The sequence below is a fragment of the Pezoporus occidentalis genome, unplaced genomic scaffold (assembly GCF_034315485.1).
Source record: "Pezoporus occidentalis ecotype Australia unplaced genomic scaffold, CSIRO_AGI_Poc_V1 ctg63, whole genome shotgun sequence".
Lineage (NCBI taxonomy): Eukaryota > Metazoa > Chordata > Aves > Psittaciformes > Psittacidae > Pezoporus > Pezoporus occidentalis.
Window position 1 is genome coordinate 4,162,547 of NW_026915977.1, and position 12,147 is coordinate 4,174,693.

The following is a 12,147-nucleotide window of genomic DNA, read 5'->3' on the forward strand; positions in this document are numbered from 1 at the left end:
TGCTGCGGGCATCGGGTGGCCAAGCGAGCCAGGCGCCCACAGTGGCATTCATGTCACGCTGTGAGTGCAATGCCTGCAGGCAGAAGGGAAATGGGGTTTGGGGGCTCCTGGGAAGGGGTCAGGAAGGAGGGAGGCTTTTCCTGGCAGCACAGGGCTGTAACCAGCACCCGGGTTCCCTCCTGGTACCTCCTGCGTACAGACCCAGAGGTTTTGCTCCTTGTGGCGCATGCTGCTGCTGGGGTGATTAGCACAAGTTAATTACAGATAAGTAGCACCGTCTGCTGCCAGAGCACTCAGAAGCATGAGGGCTGCTCTGAATGGAGACAGGACAATGGGCTCCTGCCAGGGGGGGATGAGGTTGAGGATGGAGTGCCCTGCCAAGCCATGCTCCTGGCTGTCTGCTGCTCTTGGCATCAGGAGCCATGAGCCATGCAAAGGGACTGCTCCTCGCCACCAGCCCATTGGTGCAGATATGGCAAAAGCCCCGGCCAAGGCTTCCTACTGGGCTCCCAGCCTCGAGAGGAACCGGTGGTAGGGCCCACTGAGAAGTCAGGCAGCCTGCTTGATTTTGGTATGGAGGCTCTGGGCCACACGGCAGTGGTTGCACCTCTCACCAGTGCCTGCCATGGGGACATGCAGTGATGGCAGGTCTGTGCAGAGATGGCAGCAGCAGACCCCCATTCCTGTCAGAGACCCACATCCTGCCAGAGACCTGCTCCCACCAGCACTGCTCTCTGTTACTTAACAGAGCGGCAGTAATTCCCCGCAGCGCGGAGGTGCCTGGCTTCAGATTAATGCCGTCTGTGCCGCCTAATCTGGATGAGGGAAGGAAGCCCTGGAGCTCTGAGGGGCTTTGAGGAATCAGCGGCATTGGCTGTGTTTATGTAAGGTGGCTGCGGTCTGCAGTGCCAGGTGCTGAGCAGGGACGTTGCCAGATGCACCAGCGCTCAGGGAGCCCTGCCAGCACCGGGGACACTTGGATATTGGAAGGCAATGTGGGTTCACCAGTGCCAGCTTGCTGGGTGGCTCCGGCTCCCCCCAGGCTCCCTTCAGGCATTGGAACATGATGCCCACGGCAGTGCTGGAGTCACCGTCCCTGGAAGTGTTCACAAACCGTGCAGACGAGGCCCTCAGTGACATGGGTTGGTGGTGGCCTTGGCAGTGTGGGTTGGACTTGGTGATCTTAAAGGTCTTTTCCAACCTGGTCGATTCCATGATTCAGAGGACAGACCCTGCAGGCGAAGTGGGAAAGATGTGGGAAGCTCCGTGGCTGTTCCCTGGGGAGGCAGGACACTTCAGGGCACTGGATGCCAGGGATAAACCAGATGTTTGAGCTGCGCATCACACAGCACCTGGACCTGGAGGGACAAGTGGGATGAGACATATGAGAGGAGCCTTTGGCTATTTATTAAACAGGAAAAAGGAAGAAGCCCTCTCTCATTTCCCTATAATTTTTAACAAGGTGCTGCATCCCCCAGCTTCCTTCCCCGGTGCTTGGTTCAGAGCACAGTGCAAGGGAAGGGATGTGGCCTGTCTGTCTCACCACTGGTCTGGGGAGGGGAAATCTCTTCCCCCCACATTGGCAAGGAAGGTCGCCCTGGCTGAATCCACCCAGTCAGGATTAAACCGAGCTGAAGCCTCCCGTGATGAAATCTGCTCTCCAACCTCACCCTGCTCCACAGACCCCGTGGCCAGAGCGCCTGTGAACAGCACCGGTCTCAGGGGCCTTATTAAGAGCCTAATGAAGAGCAGCAAACAGAGAGCTCAGGATTAGGTGCCTGGGGCATGGCGCTGGGGGTGGGCACTTCCCTGTCCCCCCGTGTCCAGGTGGGGCTGCCTCCTCCTCTTCCACTCGCCAGGGGGGAGGTCACAGTTCACGTGTCCCCCTGACCTTGGCAGAAATAGCACCCGCTAAGCTGCAAACTAAGAAGCTCTCCTGTGTGCAATTAAAGAGATCACAAGTCCCGGCCTTTGTGCAACGTGTGTGACAGCTAAAGCCCTGGGCAGTGGGGCTGGCATGCCCTGGTGGCTCCTGGTGGCTACCAGTGGCCCATAGGAATAAGGACACAGGTGGGCTGCGTTTGAGAGGAGCTGGTACCCAGGTGATGAAGGTTGTTAGGCTGATGCAGAGTGCAGGGAGGAGATTATGGCTGTGTCTTCGTCCTGAGGCACAGCCATGAGCAGGAGCATCCTGACCTCAGCGCTCAGCTCTGGGGTCTGAGCCAGGACCAAGTGTGTGCTCAAAGTAAAGGGTCTGGCTGAGCAGGCAAGAGCTTGAGGGATGCTGGAGGTGAGGAAGATGAGAGGGGCCTTGCTGGAGCAGTTTGCAGGCTGCCCTGGGCTGCCCCTGTAGTCTGTGCTCTGTCCCTAGGGCCAGCCCAGGGGCAGCGTCAATGAGCATCCTGCAGCCACCTCTCTGGGAGTGGGATCCCCTGCACTGGCTGCAGCCAAGGAAGAACAATAGTGAGGAATGCTGCTCTCCTGGCTGGCATAGGGCAAATCCACTCCGTGCTTTCAAGAGTTTTCTATTTGCAGCAGCAAACCTTGAATTAATGATGTGCTAATAGGGTCAGGTGAGGACAGCCTGTGGTGTTATGAAATGATGTGGGGCCTGCCCAGTGGTGCTGGGGGATGGTGACAGGTCTGTGTCCCACCACTGAGGGATGGCTGGCCCTTCCTGCTGCCTGCAGGGTCAAACAGCCTGGTGTGGCAGCTGCCACTGCAGCCCTGAGCCTCATGTGTGTCTTTGATCTTGTACAGCAGCATCCCTGTAGCAAGGGTGTCCCATGTGCCCTGGACCACAGTGGATCACCGTTAGGTGACTAGCCACATGGGCATATTGGCCATGCAAGAAGCTGCCTGCACCTCCTGTCAGTCAGTTGGCCATCCAGCAAAGTGCATGAGGGAGGGATAAAACTGGGCACATCCATCTCTGCCATCTCCATCCATGCTTGTGCCCAGGGCTGGCCCTGCTCCCCTTGCCATGGGAGCAGCTGCAGACAGCCACTGTGGAAATCTGTCCCTGCCCACCAGGAGCAGAGCTTCCACCTCAATTACCATCACCTTGCTCCTAAGCCTGCTTTGCCAATCTCCATAAGCAGCTTTCCCAGGACTCTGGCAGAAGCTGTATTTATAGCTCACTCTTACTTACGGAGCGTCTCTCCAACTAATAAACTAATAGGATTCCTCCTGAAAGTACCTCTCCCAAGGTACACACACACACACACACACCCCTGCATCTCCAGCCAAAGATCAGATGCCAGGGGAGGGACCACCAGAGGGGTATAAGAAGCTTCAGCTCTGGGAGCAGCCTGTTGTGACTGCGTGGCAGCAGGACGTGGTGGGAGAGGAAGAGGAGAGCGTCTGTCTGCCTGTCTGTCTGTCCACCTGCCGGGTGAGTGCTGCCTGATCTGCTGCCTGGGCCCTGCAGGTGCTTTGGGGCACTGATTCTGCTGTTTGGTCAAACACTTGGCAGCAGGGACATTGGTGCTGGACTGGGGCTGGAAGGAGAGTGGTTTGGGGCTGAAGGGAGATAAACGTGGCCAAAAGGATTTCAGTGTTGGCAGAGCCAGAGGGCATGGGTGAAGGGGTTCAGTAGCAGCAAGAGAGAGCTTAGCAAAGTAGGAGGGGCCAAGTCCCCTCTCTGGATCTTGGGAGATGAGGAGTTCAGCTCTTCTCCACCTTTCATCACTTTATCTCCAATTCCTGGATTCTGGAGAAGGCTGAGCCTGTGGCACTGCTCTGCTGCTCCCACTCCCTTCACAACTTTTCTTGCTGCTGCCCAAGAAACCGTGCAGGTGAGCATGCCCAAGCTTCACATCCTGAAGCACTTGATGGCATCAAAGATCCTGTGTCTGGGACTAATCCCTTGTTTTTCCATGGGGAAGAGGATAATCTCCTCCCCCCTGTATCAACTTCTTTCTCCTCAGCATCCCTGTGGTTGCATAAAGAAGCAATGTGCCCACATGCCCCTGGGGCTTAGAACCCTGACAGGGCTTAAGCTCTGCTAACGTCAAGAGCTACCTAACTTTAAGAAGCTGAGTTCATCCCATCTAATATCTGGGTGATCAGCTGGTGATCCGTGTGATAGTTACGGTTTAATTCTGGACATCAAGCTCAAGCAACCAAAACACAGGCAGCACCACTGGGCAGGGCTGGGCAGCATGAAGGCAGAGCTGCAAGAGCTGCCCTCCTGGAACCATCACTGGCACTGCCAACCAGGAATGGGGATGGAGGAGCTCTGCACCCTGAGACTCCCCCTGCCCACAGGGTGAACGTTAAGGTGCCCTTGACCTTTCTGCTTACGGTTTCCTCACTCACTGGTGAGTGACGGGACAAAACAAGCCTGCTCCTGCTGTTCAGCCATGCCACCAATTTCTTGCAGACAACAGAGATTCATAAAATTGAAACTCTGTAAGCTCTTTTGTTCATTTTCCTGCCTGTTCCAGACTTGATCTGGCTCCCTTCAGAGTCACTTGTGAGCTTCCTATTTTCTGAAGCCTGCCTGCCTGGAGCATTGCTCTCCCCTTTTCTCTTCCACCTCCTCTTCGCCGCCTTTTCAACAGGGGGAAGGGGTTTCCACAGCTTGGCTGCCCCACTGGGTCACAGAACTACCGTGTGCCTCATGTGCTGTCTCGAAGCTGAACCTGGAGCATCTGAGCTCTGCCGAGGCAAAAGGCCCAGCAGTGCTCTCCAAGTGTGTTAGCACATGATTCTGTCCTGCTGCAGTTGCCCCTTCCCCACCGCCTCACCCAGCACCTCTTCTCCATCTCCCCACAGATCCCCACCTGCACAGCCACTGACTTAAAATGGCAGATGGAGCAAAGTAAGTGCTTTGTTTGATTTGTTTTAACTGTGATGGAGCAGAGTGTGCTGCGGGACAGGAGCAGAGGGAGAAAAGGAACCCCCTGGCTCCCCTCATGGCCGATACACGAGCTCACTGTAGAGAGATTGAGTGAGCCATTGTAGAGCCAACAAAACGCATTCTCTTTTCTTCTGTGCGTTGGTGCTTTCTTGTTCTTAAGACACAGACAGCTAACGCACCCCCTCCTCAATGGTCATGCATGGAGCTCAGGAGCATGACATCTCCCTGGGTGGCCTGGTGAATGGGGTGGGTTTGGCTCTGAATTTGCAGGATACCAAAATTCCCAAGGGCAGGACACCCTGTGCGTGCTCTGGCACAGGTCTTGGAGATGCACCACGCTTGCAGGCTTGCAGGAAAGCCTGCTCCTCCTTGCTCCAGGGAGAAGAATGGCCATCCCCCTCCCTCCCTGACCTGGGAGTGGGATGTGCCACCTCATCCAGCCTCATCCAGGCTTCCCAACATGTCTGTCTGTGTCTCCTCTGCAGGGTGTTCAAGAAGACCAGCCCCAACAGCAAGGTGAGTCCATGCACACAGAGAGGGCACCATGTGCCCCATCCCTGGGTGTGAGTCAACCTAAGTGTGGGCTGTGCTGGGTCTCCTTTGAGGTGGCTCTGCCCATTGGACAGGACATAGGCTGGGTTTCCCTTCCCTTTGAAACTTGACTGATTCCTGCTGTGCCTGCTCTGATGCCATCATAGGGCTCGCTTTTCAAAACAGAGATGAATAAAACCCCAACTATATGAACCTTTAAATGCAAGGCCTGGTCCAACATGTTATCAGCAGGGTTAAGGAGCCCCACAATACAACTTAAAGATTGAACATTTTGGCTAATTCAATGGCAAACACTTATTTCCCTCTTTCTTTTAACCACATGCTGCCTCCAGCTATCCATCTACCTGGGGAAGAGAGACTTTGTGGACCATGTGGATTCAGTGGACTCTGTAGGTGAGTGGAGCCATGCCTCTCACAGAGAGAGAAGCACAGGCAATGTTTGGTCACCTTCCCAGCTGGTGGGCAGATGGCAGATGGCTGGAACTTAGGAAATGCTGTGTTTCTGCAAGGATCTGCCCAGGCAGCTGAGCTGACCGGCCCTTCTCTGTTTGCAGATGGTGTCTGCCTGATTGACCCGGAGTACCTAAAGGACAGAAAAGGTATTAATACAGAAACACCGTGTTTTAAGGGGAAGAAATGGAAACCAGTGCAAAGCTCCTCAGCAACCTGGGATTGGAGTCAGGTTAAAGCTGCCATGTCTAAAGGGTTTATATACAGCTGCTTGTCCATCAGGGTCCTAGAAGGTGACCTGGAGGGGAAGGCTGCCTCTTTCTTCTCATCTCTTCTGCATGGGGCACCGGCTCTGAAGCTACTTGTGCCTTGCAGAAAGATGTGTTAACTTCATCAAGTTAATCTGTAAATGAAGTGAATCTGTAAACTTAGCGCTTGAGGTCCAGGTCCTCAAAACAGTCCTGTGTCTGCTGAAGAGATATTAGTTTTTCTTTCTTTCCTCTTTATTTAACGCTTTCCCCATGCCTCCCCTTTATCCTACCTTCTTCCTAACCCTTCTCCTCTCTGTTTCCATCCCACTTCAGTGTACGTGACACTGACCTGCGCGTTTCGCTATGGCCGAGACGACCTTGACGTTATCGGACTGACCTTCAGGAAGGACCTCTATGTCCTCACCACCCAGATCTTCCCACCAGTGCCGGACCAGACACCCAAAACCCTCACTCCTTTGCAGGAGAAGCTGATGAAGAAGCTTGGGGAGAATGCCTACCCCTTCACCTTTGAGGTAGGGGATGCTCTACCCTTCCTGATCACCCCCCCCCCCCCCATGGTGTGCACCAGGGCTCATCGCTGGGCACATTCTTTATTCACTTTTTTCTCTCTTTCCCTGTTCTGCCCAGATTGCCACCAACCTGCCCTGCTCGGTCACCCTCCAGCCAGGACCGGATGATGTGGGAAAGGTGAGCTGCTGTCCCTGACCCGTGTCCCTGGACCCATTCCCCCTGGCAGAAGGTTAAGTTGTGGGGTGCAAAAAATGAGAGCTGATTCTCTTCCATGGCAATATGGCCCATGGGTGAGGGTTGGGGAGGAAGGATGAATGGACTTGGGACCAGCATCTCCAGGGATGCAGTGGAGAAAGGAGGAGTAGCTCTGAGCTCCCCCTGCTTAGTGACCATACATGTCCCCACAGGCCTGTGGTGTGGACTTTGAGGTCAAAGGATTTTGCGCTGAAAATCTGGAGGAGAAAATTCACAAGAGGTATTTGCAGGGGATCCCTTTCCTGCCCCATGACCCTAAAACCAAACCATGGGATCATTCTGGGGTAACCATCTCAGGAGTTGGGCCAAGGACGTGCTGTCAGCCTGTGCCGTGCTTGGGCGAGGCACTTCACCTGAAGGAGCAGCAGTGATCCCCATGTCAACACCCAACATGTTCTAAGAGCAGGCTGCAGCTTGCATCCTTTGGCTGGATACACTGTGATGTCCCCAAAGATGGCCAAAGTGCCCCCCTAGAAGGCTGTATTGACATGCCCCTGCCAAGGAGACTGGGGGTGACTGCTTTTTGTCCTGCAGGAACTCGGTGCGCCTCATCATCCGCAAGATCCAGTTTGCACCCCTGAAGATGGGGCCAGCCCCAAAGTCGGAGACCACCCGGCAGTTCATGATGTCTGACAAGCCCCTGCACCTCGAAGCTTCCCTGGATAAGGAGGTCCGTACAGAGCCTATCCCCTGGCTCGTGCCACCATGTGCATCCCCAGGGATGGTGACCAGGGTGCCTGATCACACAACCAAGCTTCTTCCTACTGCAGATCTATTACCATGGAGACCCCATCAACGTGACCGTCAATATCAACAACACCACCAACAAGATTGTGAAAAAAATTAAGATCTCAGGTGAGAGGGGCAGGAGGGGCACAGCACCCACCACATCCTGGCCTCCCTGTCAGAGATGGGGACCTCTGCCACATCACCAAAATTGCTCCCACTTGTCTTTCCTCAGTTGAGCAGATCACAGACGTCGTCCTCTATTCTCTGGATAAGTACACGAAGACTGTGTGCGCTGAGGAGATAAAGTAAGTAAAAAGGGGCTGGGGATGGTGCAGTATCACAGCCAGAGGGAGGAAGAGAAAGGAGGAGGAGGAGGGGAGAGTGATGGTTTTACATCAGGCAGCAGAAATATCAGGGTTAGCAGTGCAGATGCAGAGGAAGCAGAGGAGAGGGAAGGCTGTGGACACTGTGCCCCCAGCATAAGCTGGGCTGGGCAGGTCCCTGGGGGACAGTGCACAGCTGTCCCCTGGCTACTTCCTCTCCTCACTTTGCATGTCTGAGGCCAGCCACAGCCTCTGCACCTCTGAGGGCGAGGAGGGCCAGGGCAGAGGTGGGGGACAGGAAAAAGTGGTTGTACATGGGAATGAAAGGAGGAAACAGGCCCAGGCAGCTGCGTGGGGAGGACAGGGTGGGATGTCTGGCTCTGCCTGCATGCCTGGCACGATGTTTGAGTATCCCCAGTGAGTGCTGAGCACCCATCAGGCTGGTGCAGGCTCTGAGCTCTCCTTTCCAACCCCTTCCAGTGAGAACGTGGCAGCTAACTCCACCTTCTCCAAAACATACTCCGTCACCCCCTTGCTCTCGGCCAACCGTGAGAAGAGAGGCCTGGCTCTCGATGGCAAGCTCAAGCATGAGGACACCAACCTGGCCTCCAGTACCATGTAAGAGCCAGGTGGGCTCCCTCTGCTCCCCACCACAGCTGGACCTGTGCCTTGCCTTGAGTGGCAGCTTCCCGCTTCTCAGGATGCTCTGGGCTCCCACCAAGGATCCCCCACACCTCCTGTGACTGAACCCAGCCCACCCAGCTGGAAAATGTAGGGATTTCGTGACATGACCACAGACCCACCTTTTCATCTTGTAGAAGAGGCGTAGCCTCCCAGTCCCAACCATTGTCCCTCTACACAGTTGCATCAGGTCTTGTTTCAGGAGTAAATCCTAGCTCACACATCTCAAGTGACCTCCAGAAACTGCTCTGTGGCTTCAGCCAAATGACCTGCCCTCACCTCTCTTTTCCTACTACATTGTGCTGTCCTCTTGTGCTATACCCCAGTGCACCCACATGAAACAGGGCACAGAGACAGCCCTGGGAGCTGCTGGGGAGGGGAGCAGACAGGGTACGCGGGCAGCACTGCCCACCTCACCACCCCACTCTGCCTTTTTCCTAGCCTGAGACCTGGCATGGACAAGGAGGTGCTGGGCATCCTGGTGTCCTACAAAGTGAAGGTCAACCTGGTGGTGTCCCGAGGAGGGTGAGACTCTGCGGGCGTGAGGTCAGGGAGTATCCTCTTGGGCTGTGCTGTGGAATTTTCTACCACTGGGCAGATGGCAAAGGGACTCACGCCATTGGCCCCTCCCCTCCTCCCTGGGCCATGGAGCAGCTGGGCACTGCGCTGTCCTCTGACTCCCACTCCTCCAGCCCCGTCATCTCTGCCCTTCACCCCTATTATACATCATCTTCTACGTTATTATAAAGCAAAGTCTAACACTCCCCTCCTCTGCCTTGGCTGATTTCTGTTCCTTCTCTCCTGCTGCCACAGCATCCTGGGGGATCTCACTTCCAGGTAAGGGGAGAGCTGCCCGTGGGTCTGAGCACGATGTGGCACCAGGTAGGTTTATTGAAACAAGCGTTTTCCCTTCCAGCGATGTTGGTGTCGAGATGCCTGTCATCCTGATGCACCCAAAGCCTGAGGATGGTAAGTAGTGCCTGGATGCTGCTGACACTCGGGAGGAAAAGGCAGTCCCCATTTGGAGGCGGATTTGTAAAAGCAGTGCATCTGTGCAATGGGACTGTGTGACTGTGGCTGTGTGACAGGCAGAGCTCCTCTGGCTGTGTGGCAGCCTCTGTCCAGGACCAGTGTGGGAGCAGCTGCCACCCATCCCAACAGCTCTTTCCAGAAACACACCTGAGCATTAAGAAGAGATGTCAGTTGAAATGTCCTTTCTGTACTAACTAACATCTGTCTCTCTTCCAATCCTTGCCTCCCTGTGCTGTGCTTATCAATGGAGTACAGATAAGCCAAGGTAAAGAAACATTTATAACTCAGGCCAGTGTTTCCTCTAACACATAAACCACAGAGACCCATCACAAATAGATGTGACGCCTCATTCCAGTTTGAGGTTACATCCTTGGATTAAATCATCCAGGCCCCATGCAACAGCAGACAGGATGACAGCCCCCACAGCAGCAGGAGCATCGTCACAGTCTAGGAGGACTCAAATGCTGGGCTTGGCACATGCTCTGCAAATGTTCAGGCAGTGCTTATTTTGCAACTCTCCCTGCTCCAAACACGCAGCATCTTCTGCAGCAAGCCCAGCCTTGCCTTGTCCTTTGGAAGCAGCTGGCAGTGCTGTGTCTCCCATTCACAAGTGCCACCAGTGGACATTATGTCCCCTATGGCCTTGGTCCCCATCCTCCCCATGCTGAGGTCCCTGGGCTGCTGGAAGCGGGACTGGTTATGGCCTCATGCACTCCTCACTGCCAGAGTCCTCCTCCCACTACACGAGCTTATTCCAGCTGAAGCCACAGCTGGGATTGCTTCCCTCTGGGAAACTACAGCATGCCAAACCCATTCCTGGCAGCCATGCCTGGCAGCCACAGCCACCAACCAGCCCCACAGCCGGCCCTGGCCTGCAAAGCCCCCAAAGGCTGCTTTAGTGTCTGGTTACACCCTGCAATGGGACATGAGCACTGGGATTTGGGGCCTGGAAACTCAGACTGCAACTGCAAGGCTTTCACACCAAAGCCTATCGGTTTCCCAGCTCAGCGAGGATATTTAAACTTCCAGAGGAGGAAGTCTCTTGGCCTGTCCCCACCATCACTCCCTGTAAACTTTTGTCAAGAGGTTTCACATTCTCAAGCTTTTGGAATCAGTTTTGCTGACTGTTTTTTTTTCTGTTTTCTTTGCCCACTTCTCATTATGCGGCTCTTCCTTGATGTCATCTGCTGCTTGCCTTTCGCAAGAAGGTAACTAATCTCTTTGTCTCCACTTCAATTTCTTTTCCTTCTCTTTTTTCCCTTGACAATACATAATATTGTCCTTAAAAACTGGTGAAAGTCACAGGCAGCAGCCCAGCTCCTCCAGTCGCACATGCTCACAGTCAAGCCAGTGATCTGCCCTGGGTTTGTGTACTCAGGTCAGGCTGTGGGGCGCAGTGACCCTGCTGTCCCCCGAAGTGTGTGGGGTGACAGGGCAAGGTGAGCACTGCATTATCCCCTAGTAGGAGCAGAGTTAGGATGTGGGTGTTTGGGTGTCGGCAGGGTTTTCATAGAATTCCAGGTTGGAAGGGACCTCAAGGATCATCTGGTCCAACTTTCTAAGCAAAAAATGACCTAGTCTAGATATCCCAACACTGGCCAGGCAAATCTTACCAGTGTCCAGTGCTGGGGAATCTACCACTTCCAGGGGTGATTATTCCAATGGCTGGTTGCTCTCGCTGGGAATATTTTTCCCCTTGTGTCCATCTCAATCTCCCCAGGATTAACTTGTGCCCATTACTCCTTGTCTTTTCCATGTGACACCTTGTAAAAAGGGAGTCTCAGTCTTCTAAGATTTTGCCCTCTTCACTGTGGTGTGTCCAGGCAGCCAGCCAGTGGGCTCCCCATGGCCACCCTTCCATGCTCACCACACTCTGCTCTCCCTTCCAGCGAGGAGGACATCGTCATCGAGGAATTCGCTCGCCACAAACTCAAGGGGGAGAAAGACGATGAAGATGAGAAGGAGGAGGCTGACAAAGAGGAAAGCTAAGCTGCTGCCTGCTCGCACATACAGCCACCCGTCTCACCCGCCCTGGTTTGGGGCATAGATGCCCATAGCATTTTCCCCGCTGTACCACACGCGGTGCACACCCCGCCATGTGTTCCCCTAGCTGCACCTCCTTCCCTGACACCAAGCCCTGGCTGGGGCGGTAGGAGCCGCTGCATCTCCTCCCGGAACCCTGGAAAAGCCCGACTGCGTGCAGGACGATGCCCGCACCTCCTTCACCCATAGGCGCCAGCGAAGGGACGAGGAGGGTGGGCCGGAGCCCACCGGCATCAGCGTGTTTGTCGTTTGCCTGCGTGCTGCAATACTCTGTGACACAGTTATCAATAAACCCGCCCCAGTGGCCCGGTGCAGGCTCCGTGTGGTGGTACCGGGGCCTCGGACGAGCCTGAAGCGAGCGGGCGGTTCCTCGAAGCGGAGGAAGGAGGGCAGGGGGGCAGCTGCAGGACGCGGCCCTAGGCCGGGCCCCACACGC

General features: G+C 54.9%; 1 protein-coding gene across 5 annotated transcripts; it reads left to right on the top strand.

Annotated features, from left to right (window-relative positions):
* The first annotated feature begins 2,016 nt into the window (after positions 1–2,016).
* Positions 2,017–12,075, top strand: ARR3 (arrestin 3). Of its 5 annotated transcripts, XM_062639992.1 has the most exons (18): positions 2,017–3,394; positions 4,780–4,825; positions 5,350–5,380; positions 5,749–5,809; positions 5,971–6,015; positions 6,451–6,650; positions 6,766–6,825; positions 7,056–7,123; positions 7,438–7,573; positions 7,674–7,758; positions 7,865–7,937; positions 8,436–8,573; positions 9,078–9,161; positions 9,450–9,473; positions 9,553–9,605; positions 9,924–9,933; positions 10,874–10,876; positions 11,558–11,657. In XM_062639992.1, the coding sequence occupies exons 2-18, from the start codon at positions 4,809–4,811 to the stop codon at positions 11,655–11,657; spliced, it is 1,188 nt and encodes a 395-aa protein (XP_062495976.1). In that variant the 5' UTR covers positions 2,017–3,394; positions 4,780–4,808. The 5 variants fall into 5 exon arrangements, with proteins under 5 accessions (XP_062495976.1, XP_062495973.1, XP_062495972.1 ...); XM_062639989.1 differs by lacking the exons at positions 9,924–9,933; positions 10,874–10,876 and having other exon boundaries at positions 2,017–3,797; positions 11,558–12,075; XM_062639988.1 differs by lacking the exons at positions 9,924–9,933; positions 10,874–10,876 and having other exon boundaries at positions 11,558–12,075.
* The last annotated feature ends 72 nt before the right edge of the window (positions 12,076–12,147 follow it).

What these genes read in the sequence shown, in the direction of transcription:
- ARR3 (XM_062639989.1), top strand. An exon ending in GTGTGCGCTGAGGAGATAAA is followed by an intron (nt 7,938 to 8,435) that starts GTAAGTAAAAAG and finishes AACCCCTTCCAG; the next exon opens with TGAGAACGTGGCAGCTAACT. An exon ending in AACCTGGCCTCCAGTACCAT is followed by an intron (nt 8,574 to 9,077) that starts GTAAGAGCCAGG and finishes CCTTTTTCCTAG; the next exon opens with CCTGAGACCTGGCATGGACA.